The 14,847-nt window shown below is 44.4% G+C and overlaps 2 protein-coding genes across 2 annotated transcripts; both read right to left on the bottom strand.

Moving 5' to 3' along the window:
* Positions 1–810: 810 nt before the first annotated feature.
* Positions 811–1,535, bottom strand: LOC123183249 (protein RADIALIS-like 3). The gene is made up of 2 exons (XM_044596018.1): positions 1,192–1,535; positions 811–1,079 (listed from the first exon to the last, which is right to left on the bottom strand). The coding sequence occupies exons 1-2, from the start codon at positions 1,467–1,469 to the stop codon at positions 1,058–1,060; spliced, it is 300 nt and encodes a 99-aa protein (XP_044451953.1). The 5' UTR covers positions 1,470–1,535; the 3' UTR covers positions 811–1,057.
* An 11,799-nt stretch (positions 1,536–13,334) lies between these two features.
* Positions 13,335–14,058, bottom strand: LOC123183250 (protein RADIALIS-like 3). Its single transcript, XM_044596019.1, has 2 exons — positions 13,699–14,058; positions 13,335–13,622 (listed from the first exon to the last, which is right to left on the bottom strand). Exons 1-2 carry the CDS (start codon positions 13,965–13,967, stop codon positions 13,601–13,603), a joined length of 291 nt encoding a protein of 96 aa, XP_044451954.1. The 5' UTR covers positions 13,968–14,058; the 3' UTR covers positions 13,335–13,600.
* Between the last annotated feature and the right edge of the window lie 789 nt (positions 14,059–14,847).

Genomic DNA, 14,847 nt, shown 5'->3' on the forward strand with positions numbered 1-14,847 from the left:
ATTCAAACCACATCTTCTCCTCCTGCATGTCTGCTCAATTCGTTTGGAGCTGTTTTAGAGAGATTGTGGGAGGTGGTTGGTGCCACACCAACTTCCCCGACCTCTTCGCTGAACTCCAGACTTCCCCCCTGCCCGCTCGCCACATTAGGTGGCTTGAGATTGGGGCTCTCGCGTGGACCCTCTGGACGATTCGCAATAAGCTTGTGATTCAGCGCACTCCACTTCGACGGGCTACTGCCTCTCTCTTCAAACTTTCTGGTTACTTGCAGCTTTGGCGGCCGCTTAGCCGCCCTCGGGACCGGGACGCCATCACCGCCTTCATCGCCGACCTTCGCTCGATGGCCGTCCGTCTGTCGCCGCCGCCCCCGCCGCCTCCTCCGGAGCCAGATTAGTCGCCCGGCTTGCTATCCGGCTCAGGCTCCTGCCTTTCCTTTTTATGTTATTTTTTGGGCTTGTTGAGCTGTGCCCTCAGCAGCACCTTTGTACCTCCTGTTGTATGACTTGGGTGTGTGTGTCCTGGACTAGTTTGTGTATGTGTGCTCTTGGCGATTTGCTTTATTTATAAAGCGGGGCGAAAGCCAGAAGAAATGCCATGCTTGGCCCTGGTTGCCTGGGGCCCAACTCCGCCCTTGCATATTCGTGATCTCCGCCACCTCTGCCGTGTCACCACGATGATATAACAAAAGGAATCCATGAAACTTGAAACGTACTGTATTTGTTCAGATTTGTTTTTAGTAGTATGTGTGTATCACATATCTGCATTATCATCAATTTCTTTTCTCTTTTGATTGGTATGGACATATGGTTACATGTGCAGAGGATATAGATATTGTACATTAGAATACATACGAGATAAGTTAAATCCATGGAGGAAGGAGACAGGTCGATCCCGCCATAGACCACTTGCTACTGAAGTATTATGAACATGCATGCATCTGCATAGCCTTGCATGCGTACGTTGACATGGACACCATGCACAAGACTTATCTCATGCACATGCACATGCTTCCAGTTCCATCGATCTATGTAGTGTGTATCATTCATTGTCCATTGCCGCCTAGATCTTCAAGTGCTTCAACCTAACCGACAGAAATTACAAGATTAGCGCCAGCTTAAGTCCACACATAATTTGATTTTTCTACAAAGCACACATAATTTGATAAGAAACACGGTAAAGCCGGCCGGTCGTACCTGTCGGCCTCGTAGCCGTTGTGGCCGGGGCCTGGGCAGGGGGAACGGTAGGCGGGGAAGGCCACCTTGCCAGCCTCGATGCGGGCGATGTCGTGGACGAGCAGCTCGTAGTAGCGTTTGACATCGTCGGCCGACTTGCCGCCACCAACGGCACGAGCGACGTTGTGCCAGCGGTCGGGCGTGTCCCGGTCGTGCACTGCCAGTGCCTGCTCGAACAGCTTGTTCTGCTGCGGCGTCCACCCAGCTCTCCCGGCCGCGCTCATTGACAGCGACGCCATTGCTCGATATACCTACGGTTGGGCTTATGATGTTGGCCCCCGTGAACTCGTTGGTTGCACAGGCTGCTTCTGAGATGGATGAGGAAGAGGTGTGAGAAGGGGTGCTACTTATAGCCCGCCAGACTAGACAATTGAGAGGAAGGATTCAGCTCTGTGGGGGCGGAGAAGATGGAGAATAATGTGCATACGGGTGGAGGTAAAAAAAAAAAAGAGAGGAATACTTGAAGCAGCCAGCCACCACCAGAGGAGTGAGGAGGGGGGTCAGCTGGAGAAGGAACAAAATTTTCTGTCCCTTGGAAGTGGGGGATCTACCTTTCTATCTCCTCGGTGTAGTCCCGTCGCGAATCGGCTCGGCATCCTTCCTCGACCTCCTCCTGCTCAAAGATTCAAAGTAAAAATGTAAATATATGTGTCTATAATAACTCTAAATACATGCATATACGTTTTCATAGTTTTATGTTAAGACATGTGCATATTCATATGCAATATGCAGAGGCCGAAAGGGGTTCTCTTCTCTCATTTTGAAAAATGCAATCCATGTTTAATGAATCAAAGCTATGCCTATGGACATTGTTCTAAAAGAAGATACAACCTATTTGTTACACCAAATTATGCAAGTTCTACAGCGTGGATGTCTTGAATTATTATTTACACCACAAAATATCGAAAAATAATTTTTACTATATTTTGGTTCAACTAACTCCTGCCGTGCATGATGATCTTGGTTCTACCACTGACATATTTACTGGGGTTGCGTTGGGTTGTAACTATCTTGAGTGTACCTTAAAAGTTTCAGTTTTTTTGAAAAAAAATCTAAGTTCCCATTCTTTGTAATATTCAGAGATGATAACATCAAGTATACAGAAAATTAGTCAATTATTCCTTTCTCAAGGAGCTAGCTACATAGTTAAGAGCATCTAGTCGCTATTTACAAATAGCTAGTTGCAAAGATTGGATTCCATCACAAAAATTCAGATGCGCGTTGGCCATATGAACCAGGATATATCTTGCTTTTTGGATGGAAGAATCATATCGGGAAATCAAGCTCCAACTTCTTTGTGCATGATTCTTCCTAAGGCATTAAACATTGATTCCAAAAGAATTGTTTATTTTAGATTCCAACGGAAAGAAAGAAACACTTTCCAGTCTTAAGTGACAAGAATTTTACATCGTGTGTCGCGGCTCATCGATGCTAAATTGTCCTTTCCTTTAGACGATTCAGGAACGTTAAAGGGCAACAATTTCTTTGATACTAAGCTCAGTATATAGATAGGGGAAGGTAAATGTGATGGGGAAGAACTAGCTTGTTTGTGTTTTGAGCACAAGCCGTAACTTTTAAGTGACATCATGTGAAAGTAAATAAGCTTGCGGGAAAACACATGTGTATTTATTAGAACTAGGAGTAAACGGGCATATATACCATTACAATAGTTACACTCTCCCTTAGCTTACTATGATAGTATACATTACCTTGTGATTTATGGTTGGAGGCTATGCACTTACGTATATGCAAATCGTTCAAATTAATGGTTATTTGAAGAAATGTGAAGCCCGGTTAATTTCAAATCTAGTAGATTAACCCAAAAAAGACTTCAAACTAGTATAGTCATTTGCTTATTTTCTAACAATATATGCGCATTATCAGGAATTATACGAGCAACAAAGTCCTACAAATTAAGTCAGATAAACATGCTAAAAACATCCATGCATTTGTGTTTTCAGTTAATTGTTCAAAATAGCAATATATAAATTAGTAGTGGCAGAGCTAGTTACAAAATAAATGCAGCTTAAGCATTCACTTAAGTATTATATGTAACAACGGATGATTCTACATGTATGCCTGCATTAACCTTGAGCCACATTCGGGATATTTTCAGCATAAATATATAATCGCCGGTTGATTCAATCTATTGCAATTTGCTGCTGTATTTCTCTCAGAATTATGTTTCTTTCTCACTAGAATTGAATCAAACATATTTCTGAAAAAACATGGCAGCAACTTGCTATGGATTGCTAAAGATGGTTAGACGCCGGGAGAAGTGTAGTGGAGATCAAGGTGGACCTTGGCCTGCCCAATGTTGTAGTTCTCTTGGTTGAAACTAACTTTGTGAGAAGTATCTTCCTGATTAAAGAAACATAAGGTTCTGTCAACCATCCGTCCTTTGTCCAACATACTGTACGCAGTCACATTGATATGGGCAGGTAAATCACCGGTTGATCTAATAAAATATTGATGTCCTAGTTGCAACGCATAGCCAACTGTCTAGTATAGAAAATGTTCGTAAATCGGATGATGTATAATATGGCACTCTCTTTTTTTTAGAAAAGGAGGATGACCACGGCCTCTGCATCTCGAAGATGCATGCAGCCACTTTATTAATTATTCACAAAGTCCTTACAAAGTAATACATCAATACGTCTGAAGCCATCATCTTGGCAACATCTGTCGCTACTCCTATCCATTGATAAAGGGGTGCGGAAAGTGTGAGCCAAATACACAGACTTCTCACCTAGCCTAACATCTAAAGCCGGAGGCCCCGACCAAGCCACATACCGGGCCTGGAGCACAAACCGGTCCGACGCACTTATAGGTCGTCGCCGTCGTCTTCCATCAATCCAGCTTCAGAGCATGTACTGATACATCGACCTTGTCAGGCCTGTCGTCGATGCCCCCATGGTGCCAAACAGCGCCTCCTCCCTACGCGCGTTCATCATCACACATCCGTCGCTGAGACTTTGTTGCGCCTCGCCGCCGAGACTCCACAACGTCGATGCGTCATAGTGAACGCCGCTCCACCACAGATACCGTCCACTGGTCCCTCGAGCCTATGCACACCTCCAAGAATGACGCCCTCGAGAGGGGTACGACGCGTGAGCGCCGCCGTCATCCGATCGACTGATCCGGGGTTTTTTCCGGAGGTAGCAGATATGGGTCTAGAGCTTCTCCACAACGATGCCTTCAAGAAGGGAACGACACAGAAAAACGCCGCCATCGCCGACCTTGGCAACGTGCCAAGAGTAGGGTTTTCAACCAGATCCGCTCAAGGACCCCCCCCCCCCCCCAATCCAGCATTGTGTGCAGGGGACCGCCACCGATCACCGCCGCCGCGCATAGAGCAGGCTGCACCGGCCGGATCAGATCTGACCGGAGACCAGGCCGACCATTCCGCCACTGCAGTTGAGGTCAGATCTGATCTGACCCGCCGCCGCCGATTCTCCATGGGGTTGTCGCCCCGGACCCATGGATCACGGCCGCTACATCAGCGCCGATCAACTAGAAAAGGGCCTCGCCGCTGCCTTCCCTGGAGCCATCCGGACTTCACCGGAGGGCGGCGAGGAGAAGAAGGTGCGGCTCGGGAGGAAGATGCGCTGGCAGGAAGGTGGCAGCGGAGGAGGGATCCGGCGTTGGGTGGCAGCGGCGGTGGCGCTAAATCAAGGCTCGCATGCGTGAGTCCCGAGTCGCCTGTCCTCTCGTCCAAGTAACTATTACCTCTACATGAAGGATATGGCACTCTCTTGTGTCTTCTTTTGTACCTAACTTCAATATATGCTCGGATGGACCCTTTAGTTTTGTGTTTATGTTACTTTTGATTTGCAGGGTCTCGTCGGGAACCTAGCAAGGGTCTGATTATCCTGTACCTATATGCACAAAAGACACTTTCTGGACTGAATCCAAAATTTTAGCACATATAGAGAAATTTATAGGGATTCCATTTCGCAACTGCCGTGGATCGAAAGCCTGGACCCCCGGAGCAAATGGACCCATGTGGTCAATGAGCCTGATTCGGTTTACCGTGTTCTTTTATTTCTTCAAGAGGAGATTCTCGCGCAAGTAGCAATTAAATTTGAATCTTTACAGGCAACTTGGTGATCAATCTATGCGCTAGAAAAGTAAACAGTCGATGTATATACACGAGTAACCATCAATGCGGTTTGTACACACACATAGTATACATGTATCTCGTGACGTAATTTATTTGTTACACCTATGTGTATCCATATTACATGTAGCTGTAGCAATAATATTAGCCGCTAAACATCACAGGCTTCAAGCTTTCAACACAGTGATTCTACAGCTAGCCGGCAGTGCTGGTCGATGGATCGACATGCAGCTACATATGTAGTTTACTTAGTCTTGTAAGTAGAATTCATCAGGAAGCTTTAGAAGGTACTAGATCGATCTGCAGACAGACATAAACAGGGGCCCGGCGTCAGTGTCATTTCAGTAATCAATGTATAAGTAGCATATGCACTCATGCATGCACGTCGACAGCCATACACATGACAATGGCACACAGCGGTTAACCCTAGCTCGATCGAACAGAGGAGCCGGCGCTGTACGTTTCGAACGGCTAATATTAAAGCTTATCACTATCTGTCTGACCCATGTGTATATCACAATCAGGATTAGATCTCATGTGGCACAGTGACATGCATGCACGCACCGGCAAGCCAAGCCGGCCGGCCGGCCACCGACGCAGCATGCATGTCCATGCAACATGCACGCACGCCGGCACGTCGGGCCACGTGCATCCATACACGCACACTCACGTAAGCATGTCCCCATATCATTCCTACCTCGCGTCGACGGCGTCCAAGACAGCGGCGGAAGGGCGAAGATGGCGACCTAGCCGGCGTAGCGCCCGGATGACTCAATCTGCGCGACGTCGTGGACGAGGCGTTCGAAGTGGCGGCGCACCTCGTCGGCGGACTTGGCGCCGCCCATGTAACGGGCCACGTCGTGCCACCGGTGCGGCGTGTCCCGGTCGTACACCGCCAGCGCGCACTCAAACTGCTTGTTCTGCCGCTGCGTCCACGCCGTCGTCGCTGAACCCTTTGGAGCCGGCCGCCGTCGACATTGATGTACTCCCTTCGTCTGAAAATACTTGTCATCAAAATGAATAAAAAAATATCTAGAACTAAAATATGTCTAAATACATCTTTTTTTATCCATTTTGATGACAAGTATTTTCGGACGAAGGGAGTATAATATGGCTAGCTAAAAAAAAGCTAGGTCTTGATGGTTATTATGGAATGGTTTCAGTATGCTGGTTTGACCGGATACTTATAGGACACTATCGCTTGCTTCGGGGAACACTCTGATGAACAAGTACGGTCGGAAGTCGCGACCAATCACAAAGGTACCGATAGCCATGATATTGGCGGTACCTTCGATCGGGTTGGATGGCAGGGGTCTCGTTTGATACTCCCAAAAAATCACATCTACCCCCCCTCCCCCCAAAAAAAATTTAAAGGTCAACTTTCACTAGGCAAAAAAAACATATGCCAACAGGCATAAAACCGACACATATTGGGCAGCGGAATCGTAGAAGGCCGATCGCCTCCGGGAAGCAGGACTGCTGCCAAGGGGGACCGAGAGATCGAGATCCGGGAAGCAGAGGTGCCGGTAATTGTGAGTGTGTGTATGTGTGGGGAGGGGAACCTGGAGGTCGACGGTACAACAAGCCGGATCCCCCGCGGCCCCATTGGAGATGACATGATGGAGACGACGGTGGAGACGGGATGGTGGCGAAAGAGAGAGGAGAGGGGCCCGATTTTTTTGTACAACTTACAAATCACAAATTTTCAAACAATTTTTCACACGTTTGTGTGGAACATATGTTTCATGAATATTTTTTCAATTGTTTTTGAAATTTGGAATATGCCTTTTGAACTTCTCAAAATACCAAGCTCCCTCGAGCTCGGTCACCAAGAGTCCACACTCAATAACTAGCAGGCTTTATGCCCCACCCAGTAGTAGTTTATGATGTTAGTGGTAAGAATATCACCACTTGCGGGACTCACATTGGGCCCTTAGCAATGACTTTTTCTCTATTAAGCCATCACTAGCGGGTACCACGCCGCCTCAAAGTGGTAGTTAGTGTTACTGATGGATTTTCTCTATCCGATTGTGGAGACCGATCAACAAAGTATGTTTTTTGAGTAATGTCTTCGGTAAAAAGAAATGATGAAACAAATCATCCATATGTAGACAATGGGAAAAATCATACAGGTGCACACCAAATAATGCTTAACCATCTAACTTGCAACAAGATGTTTGTCTATTAGAAAGAAAAATAATTAAATAGTGAGCCCAAGCCAAGCTGAGGGGGGGAAATTATTGATGATTTTATCTATCGGTTCCCCTCATATCTCACAGCCTATTTCCACGATGTGGGGACACCTCGTGTGTATATTAAGTCTTTGAGATGTTAGGTCTATGTGTGTTTGGTCCCGCTAGACGACTTTCGATCCAGTGGATTGTCGTTTCGCTCTTTAGCTAGGCGTGGCCATGGTGGGGAGCTCCTATACAGCCAGCTGTGCGCTAGGAAAGAAGGCAGTGCGCACCCCCATCGCTCCCACATGCGACCTTGGCCCGGCTCAAGTGTGGGACGGGGCTACCCCTGTTTTGTTTTTGTTTTCTGTTTTTCTAATTTGTTTTCTATATTTTTTATTTTTTGCTTGTTTAAGAAAGTTTCGGATTTGAAAAAGGTTCCGAATTTCAAAAAATGTTCACTAATAGAAAAAATATTCACAATTTCAATAAAAAAACTCAAAACAATATTCTCAATTGCTAAAAATGAAAAACATTGCATTCCGATGAAATTTTTAAAATTTTAATAGAATTTTTTGTATTTTGATTAACAAAATTTGAATTTTCATGATTTTTTAAATTTTGATGTACAAAATTTGACTTTTGATGAATTGTTTTTATTTGAGGAACCAATTTTAAATTCAATGAACAATTTTTTGAAATTGGTGATCAAATTTTAAATTCAATGATATTTTTGAATTATGAACAAATTTTCAATTCAATAAGATGCTTTGAATACGATTTTTTTTGAATATTATGAAATTTTTTAAAAATTCGTGAACACTTTTTGGATTTGATGAAAAAATAATTTGATGATTTTTTTAACTCAATGAAAATTTTGAATTTTAGAAAAAGTTTACAGATTTGAAAAATTGTTCAAATTTGAAATAATATTCACCTATTTGAAAAATTGTTCCTATTTTGCATTTTTTTGAATTTGGAAAGAAAAACGAAAATAAAAAAGGAAAAGAGAAAAGATAAACAAAAATTAAAAGAGAGAGGGAAAAAAAGGGAAATTAGAAGAGATAAAAACGAAAGAAAAAACACGAAAAATAAAAGAAAATGATCTAGAACCTTCCCAAAACCGGAAACGGTCAGCTAGGCTGGGCCAAACCTACGGATGTCAAAGGGGTGGGTGGGGGGGGGGGGGTCGCTAGGCAGCTAGCCGCGCGCCAAATCGCCTCTGCCGCGGTGGTGATGGCCATGATGGCAATTATCCAGAGTATATATATTTTTCTGCTTGTGTAGTTAAAATTATCTCTATACTGCAACCACTTTTACAGAAGTGAACCAAGGGCATGTGTACTAAAATACCCATGCAGTGTGGAAGTCTAAGATCTACTCAAAGAGAACTAAGTATGGTTCTTAAAAAGGAATGATATGTTTTAGTCTTAAATCAACATTATCACCCAACTTGGCCCTATCTCTGGTCCTCTTGCATGCTTGCCCCCCTCCGATCTCCTTGGCACTAGATTCCGACAGACAACCAAGAACATATGCAAAAGCCATCCTATAGGATTGACAGATTCTGAATTTGGGTTGGCAGCTCTAGCGCGCGATGGAATCATTATCACTTATGAGCACCAACGATCATATCACGGTCGACACTCGACAAAGATACACCATATCAGTGCTACCTGAATTGATTTTAATTGTCACTCGTCAACTAACCATATAAGATAGGCTAATTTTATCGGCCGAGCTAGCAGAAGTATATGTCCTGCGTGCAACTTGCAGATGTATGTTAGATTTTTAGACGGGCATAGAAGCTGGTAAAAAGGCTCCGCGATAATTGCATGCAGATGATTCTGCTGGCTCGCTCGATTGCGCCACTGTACTAGACATTGAAACTTACGAACATCTGAAGAATCCTTGGGCAAAAAGCAGCTCAACTTTTTGGCTCATGGCAACTAGATAGATAGAGCTAGTGGATTTAACAGTATGTGCTGTAGTAGTAGATGCTTGAAGAATGTAGCTTTTTTTAACAATATTCTCAATTCTATGGTGAAATCTGTGTGTGGTTCGAGATGCTGGGTGGCCGGCCACACGCCGTGCAACCTGGGTGCTGCCTTTGCAAAGGGGTGCGATGAGCATCTCCTGCCGTGGTGGGAGATCTTTGTATCCATCGGCAACCTTTTGGAGATACCAGATGATGAAAACAACATGGGGATTATTGTGTCATGGGAACAATTACCTATGCTAGAGAAAAATCTATTCCATGTCCACTCTTTTGCTTTGTTTTATTTTTATTATTTAGTAAATAGAGAATATCTAGAGGGAAGTCATCAGTTCGAGCCTGATTATCCCTAAACCCAATGTGAGTTTTTTCTATTTTGACTTACTCCCCCGCCACGAGCGAACGGGAATGGATAAGAGGCTTGTGGGATTGACGTGATAGGGTAGGGTTGGCTATACTGCTGGTGGCGAACTCTTGCATATATAGGCATGTCAGCTTTGAGAACACATAACATTTGCAATAATGTATTTTTTTTTTCAGAAGGCCAACATGACAAGCTTTATAAGGCAAAATGGAGTAAGCCGGAGCTCAACCAGGTAAAACTCAATTTATATGCGACTTTCTCATCCTAGCTTCCTTTTTTAACCTGCTGTGAGGTGCGATGGTGGACAAGGCAACGATGTTGAAGCATCTAAACAAGGAAGCGTGATTGCCATTAGTTGGTTCTACGCCATAATAGTCCTCTATTAATGGGTCGTAAGTGGTACTACCGACGTGTTTTCTAGGCTCGGGAGTGGTGATCGATCACCAATGGTGTGCTATGGCCTAGTGGTTTTTAAAAGCATCCAAAAAGCGTATGGCCTAGCTGTTGTTAGTTTCATCAGGGGTTAATCCGATTTAGTAAAAAAAGTACACATGTTCAGGCCCAGGTCAATATGAAACACCGTGATGGCTATTTTTTCGGCTTGCTCGGGACAACATGCACAATGGCAATGGTTAACTTTACTCATTGTCCACGAACGGAACGGCTTGCGGCATATCTAATTTTTATTTTCAACATTAAATTAAACTTCTGAAACACATAAATAGTTTTTTGTTACCATGGCGTGGGGAAGTCTAAGGTCCACTCGAAAAACATAACGGAATGATAAGTTCGTTCATAAAAAGAGGCGATACTCTTCCCTCTCAAATTAAATTACGAAAACACATTAAATAGTTCTCCGATACCATAAGCCTAAGATCAAGCTGAAGAGCATAAATGGAAACAATAAGTTGGTTCTTGAAAGTAAACGATATGTTTCCCTCTCAAACCGAAATTATCACCCGACTTGGGCCTATGTCCTGCTCTCCTCCGGTGTCTGGGGCACAACCTAGATTCTGTCAGCCACGGGCAGGAACATATCCCTCGTCTATGTGCGGAAAGCCGTTAGGATTGGCTGATTCTCAACTTTTGAACATAGCTGCGAAAGGAACGGAATCGTTATCATCACCGGTGATCAGGTATTCAAGTCGCTGTCAACGGCGACACATCGTCGTGCTGAATCCACGTTCAACTTGTAACTAGGCAAAAGCCCTTGTTGGCTCTGTCGGCTGGCCAAGCCAAAAAGTTGCAGGGAGGAATGGCCGGCCACTAGTTAGCTGCATATGCATGTGTATGCAACTTGCACACATTAGAACCTTGGGCAGCTGCAGCAGCCAGGCTGGTCAAAGGCTGGCTCCAGAACTATTGCAGCCTAGCGATTCTGCTAGCTTGCTAGCGCCACTGGTTGAGATGAGGGTGAGCATCTCCTGCCTGCCGTGGCCGATGAGATCTGGCCGGGTACAGGGATAAGATATCGGCATATCACGGCGTTTTGCAGACATATACCAGATGATGCTCACCCTCGTCAGATGAGTGAGAAGAACTCCTTGGGTCGAAACTAAATCTCCCTCCCAGAGCTCAAGCCACCTCCCCTTGAGTTACTCAAGTGAGAGTGAATGAATTACTCAAATGAATTGAGTAAGTTACATGCCCATGGGGACTTTATATAGTAGAGGTCCTTGATAAATTACCAAGGCTACTCATGAGAGTGATATGTGGGGAAGGATATATAGGTCAAGTTTGGTAAGGGCAACTCCAAGTCTCCAACGCAGATCATCAAAATGGACCTCACCAAATGTGTGGAGGCCATCCAACCGTAGGCACCAAATGTCCGCTCCCAGTTTCTTTTTCATACCCAGAGTACTCAAAATAATCAAATATAAACAGCACAATTCGTAAGCAACAAAAAGAGGAATATTCCAAAGCAACAATAGTTCAAATAAAAATACTCTCTCTGATCCATATTAATTGTCGTTGATTTAGTAGTTTACTAAATCAGCGAAAATTAATATGGATAGGAGGGAGTATTATAATCCAAACATAAAGTTTTGAAATAAAAAAGTTACAGTTTGAATTCAACTTTGTCAGATACGTGTTCTAATGGTCCATGCAAAAACTGCAAAGATGCTCAACCAAGTCATTCTCAAGCTTCACATGAGTTCCTTAATTGCGAATTTGATGATGCATTTGGAGAAAATCGCCAAATGTCATCGGATTCTGCTCTGGAAGCTGAATAGGATCACCCACTTTTCGAAAATTCAAACCATGGAGAACTCCATAACTCTCATCCTACAAGATCATGTTGTGCATGATCACACCAACTGTCATCACCTCCGAGAATGTCTCTAGATCTCATTGTTTAGCAGGTCCACGAACACTGCAAAATTATTTGAGTGTGTCCCAATGTTGTCGGTTTGCAGGATTTCGAACATCGGGACTGGTCCAAACAATTTCGGTGACCGCCGTTGAATGGCAGAAAATGTCTTCCCGTCCAAACAGTTGCGGGCGATTTAGTGACCCCCGTTGGAGTTGCCCTAATCTATGAAGACTAGTAATATTGGAGGATTTATAGTCCATGGCGAGCCATCCCTCTAGCAATCCTGATGCGCTTTGGCTATCTAGGGCAATTCTTCTCACTTGGGCCCTTTAGCTCTTCTTTTATTTCAGTCGCCCTTGTCTTTTACTTTGTATTTTCCTCTAACTTGTTGACCATGAAGGGCTTGTTTTTGAATTTTGTTGACTTGTTGTCATCTTGACCATTTTGCCACATAGGACCGGGTGGGACCCAGGTAAATTAGTTATTCCCACAACAATTCTCAACTAGGGAGGAGCTTACCTCTGGAAACCCTTGCACTTGAGGAGCAACAAATGGTTGCCTAGCATGATCCAAGCACAACAACCTGAAGCGGCTCCACCAACATCAAAGGGGATGTTGGAGCGGTTCCACCGAGTGGAAGAGGAACTATGGGCTTCAACGGGCAGAAGGGGAGGAGGCGGCCCATGGCCCAGACCTGGTGTCCCAATATCCGCGGGAGCTCCACTATCAACAACAACGATGAACCCATGTGAGGAGAGATAGCAACCCTAGCATGATATGGGTGCTTTGTAGTAGTGTGATTTGTTCTCAGTTCTGCTCTACCATTTGATCAATTGGTGCGTGTTCTCCGTCCTTGGTCACATAATATTATTTTAACATATATACTCATTATCTCCACTGCCTCTATTGTGGCACCTCAACGAGATGCTAAGCCGTAAATGCTCCCCGCAAAAAATATGCGATTAAAGCGTGAAACACACCGTAATTGTTTTGTCTTTGTATTAGTAGTATGTGTGTGTGTGTGTGTGTGCAACATATTTGGCGTTAACATCAATTTATCTCTACATTGATATGGACATATGGTCACATGTGCAGACAATAATATAAGGATAATATTAATATTGTACATTAGAATACATACGAGATACGTTAAACCCATGTGAGTAAGGAGACAAGTCGATCGCACGTACATCTAGACACTAGAGTATTATGAACATGCATGCATCTGCATAATGGGCCAACTTTTCTGCCCGCTAGTCGTGCATATATACATTGACATGGAGTCATAGACACCATGAACACGCTTATAAGTATTACAAGGTACCCCCATGCACCATGCAGATGCTCCGTTCAATCCATCTGTGTAGTGTGTATCATTCCTTGTCCATTACTCGATTACCGCCTAGATCTTCAAGTGCTTCAACCTGGTCACAAATACCAGCTTAAGTCAACCCTAAAGCCATGCATAACTGATAAGAAATGCAGTGATGGCGGTCGTACCTGTCGGCCTCGTAGCTGCCGTTGTGACCGGGGCCGGGGCATGGGGGACGGTAGGCGGGGAAAGGCACCTTGCCGGCCTCGATCCGGGCAATATCGTGGACGAGCAGCTCGTAGTAGTGCCTGACGTCATCCGCCGACTTGCCGCCGCCGACAGCACGGGCAATGTTGTGCCAGCGGTCGGGCGTGTCCCTGTCATGCACCGCCAGCGCCTGCTCGAACAGCTTGTTCTGCTTCGGCGTCCACCCCACGCTCATCGACAGAGAAGCCATTGATGTCACTCGACAATTGGTTCCTCGATCGACAATTAAGCTGCTATATACTTTAACTTATGACCTGAACTACGTTTGGATGTTGGCTGCTTGTGAGATGGATGGCAAAGAAGTTGTGAGAAGAGGTGCTACTTATAGCACTAGAGGACGATTCAGCTTTGGGGGGGGGGGATGGATGATAATGTACGAGTGGAGGGGAAAAACTAGAGGAATTTTTAAACAGAAGGCCAGCACGAGAGGAGTGAGGAGGGGGGTCGATTGGAGAAAGGAACAAACATTTATGTCCCTTGGAAGTGGGGGATCTACCTTTCAATCCTTTAGGCCCTTTTGCGTCTTGAATCGCCTTGGCATCCTTCCTCACCTCCTCCCTCTCAAAGATTCAAAGAAAAAACGTATATACATATGCATCCATACATGCAAGCTCTCGTAGTTAAAGTTGAGACATGTGCATCTTCATATGCAGAAGCTGAAAGAGGTTTCCCTTCAGTCATTTAAAACTTATATAATCCATGGTTAGTGAATCAAAGCTTTTTGTTACACTAAATTAAGCAAGTTCTATTAGCTTTGAAGTGTTCATGTACATCCATTTTGACTCTTATTTACACCACAAATAGCGAAAAACTATTCTTTTTACTAGTGTTGTGGTTCAACCAACTTCTTGCGGGCGTGATGATCTTGGTTCTATCACCAACATATTTGATGCGGTAATGTTGGATTGTTGTTTTCTTGAGTGTACCTTACAAATCTCCATTCTTTATAATATTAAAGAAAATTAGCTAATAATTACATGTGAAGTAGCTAGATATATAGTAATTTTAAGAGCATCATGTCGCTCTCTACAGATAGTTAGTTGCAAAGATTGGGAATCCATCACCAGAAA

The sequence above is a fragment of the Triticum aestivum genome, chromosome 1D, assembly GCF_018294505.1.
Source record: "Triticum aestivum cultivar Chinese Spring chromosome 1D, IWGSC CS RefSeq v2.1, whole genome shotgun sequence".
Lineage (NCBI taxonomy): Eukaryota > Viridiplantae > Streptophyta > Magnoliopsida > Poales > Poaceae > Triticum > Triticum aestivum.

Excerpts from the sequence above, each read along its gene's own strand:
- LOC123183249 (XM_044596018.1), bottom strand. The coding sequence starts at position 1,469 with ATGGCGTCGCTGTCAATGAGCGCGGCCGGGAGAGCTGGGTGGACGCCG. Across the intron at positions 1,080-1,191 it reads AACGGCTACGAGGCCGACAG|GTTGAAGCACTTGAAGATCT; the intron begins GTACGACCGGCC and ends TCTGTCGGTTAG.
- LOC123183250 (XM_044596019.1), bottom strand. The coding sequence starts at position 13,967 with ATGGCTTCTCTGTCGATGAGCGTGGGGTGGACGCCGAAGCAGAACAAG. Across the intron at positions 13,623-13,698 it reads GGCAGCTACGAGGCCGACAG|GTTGAAGCACTTGAAGATCT; the intron begins GTACGACCGCCA and ends ATTTGTGACCAG.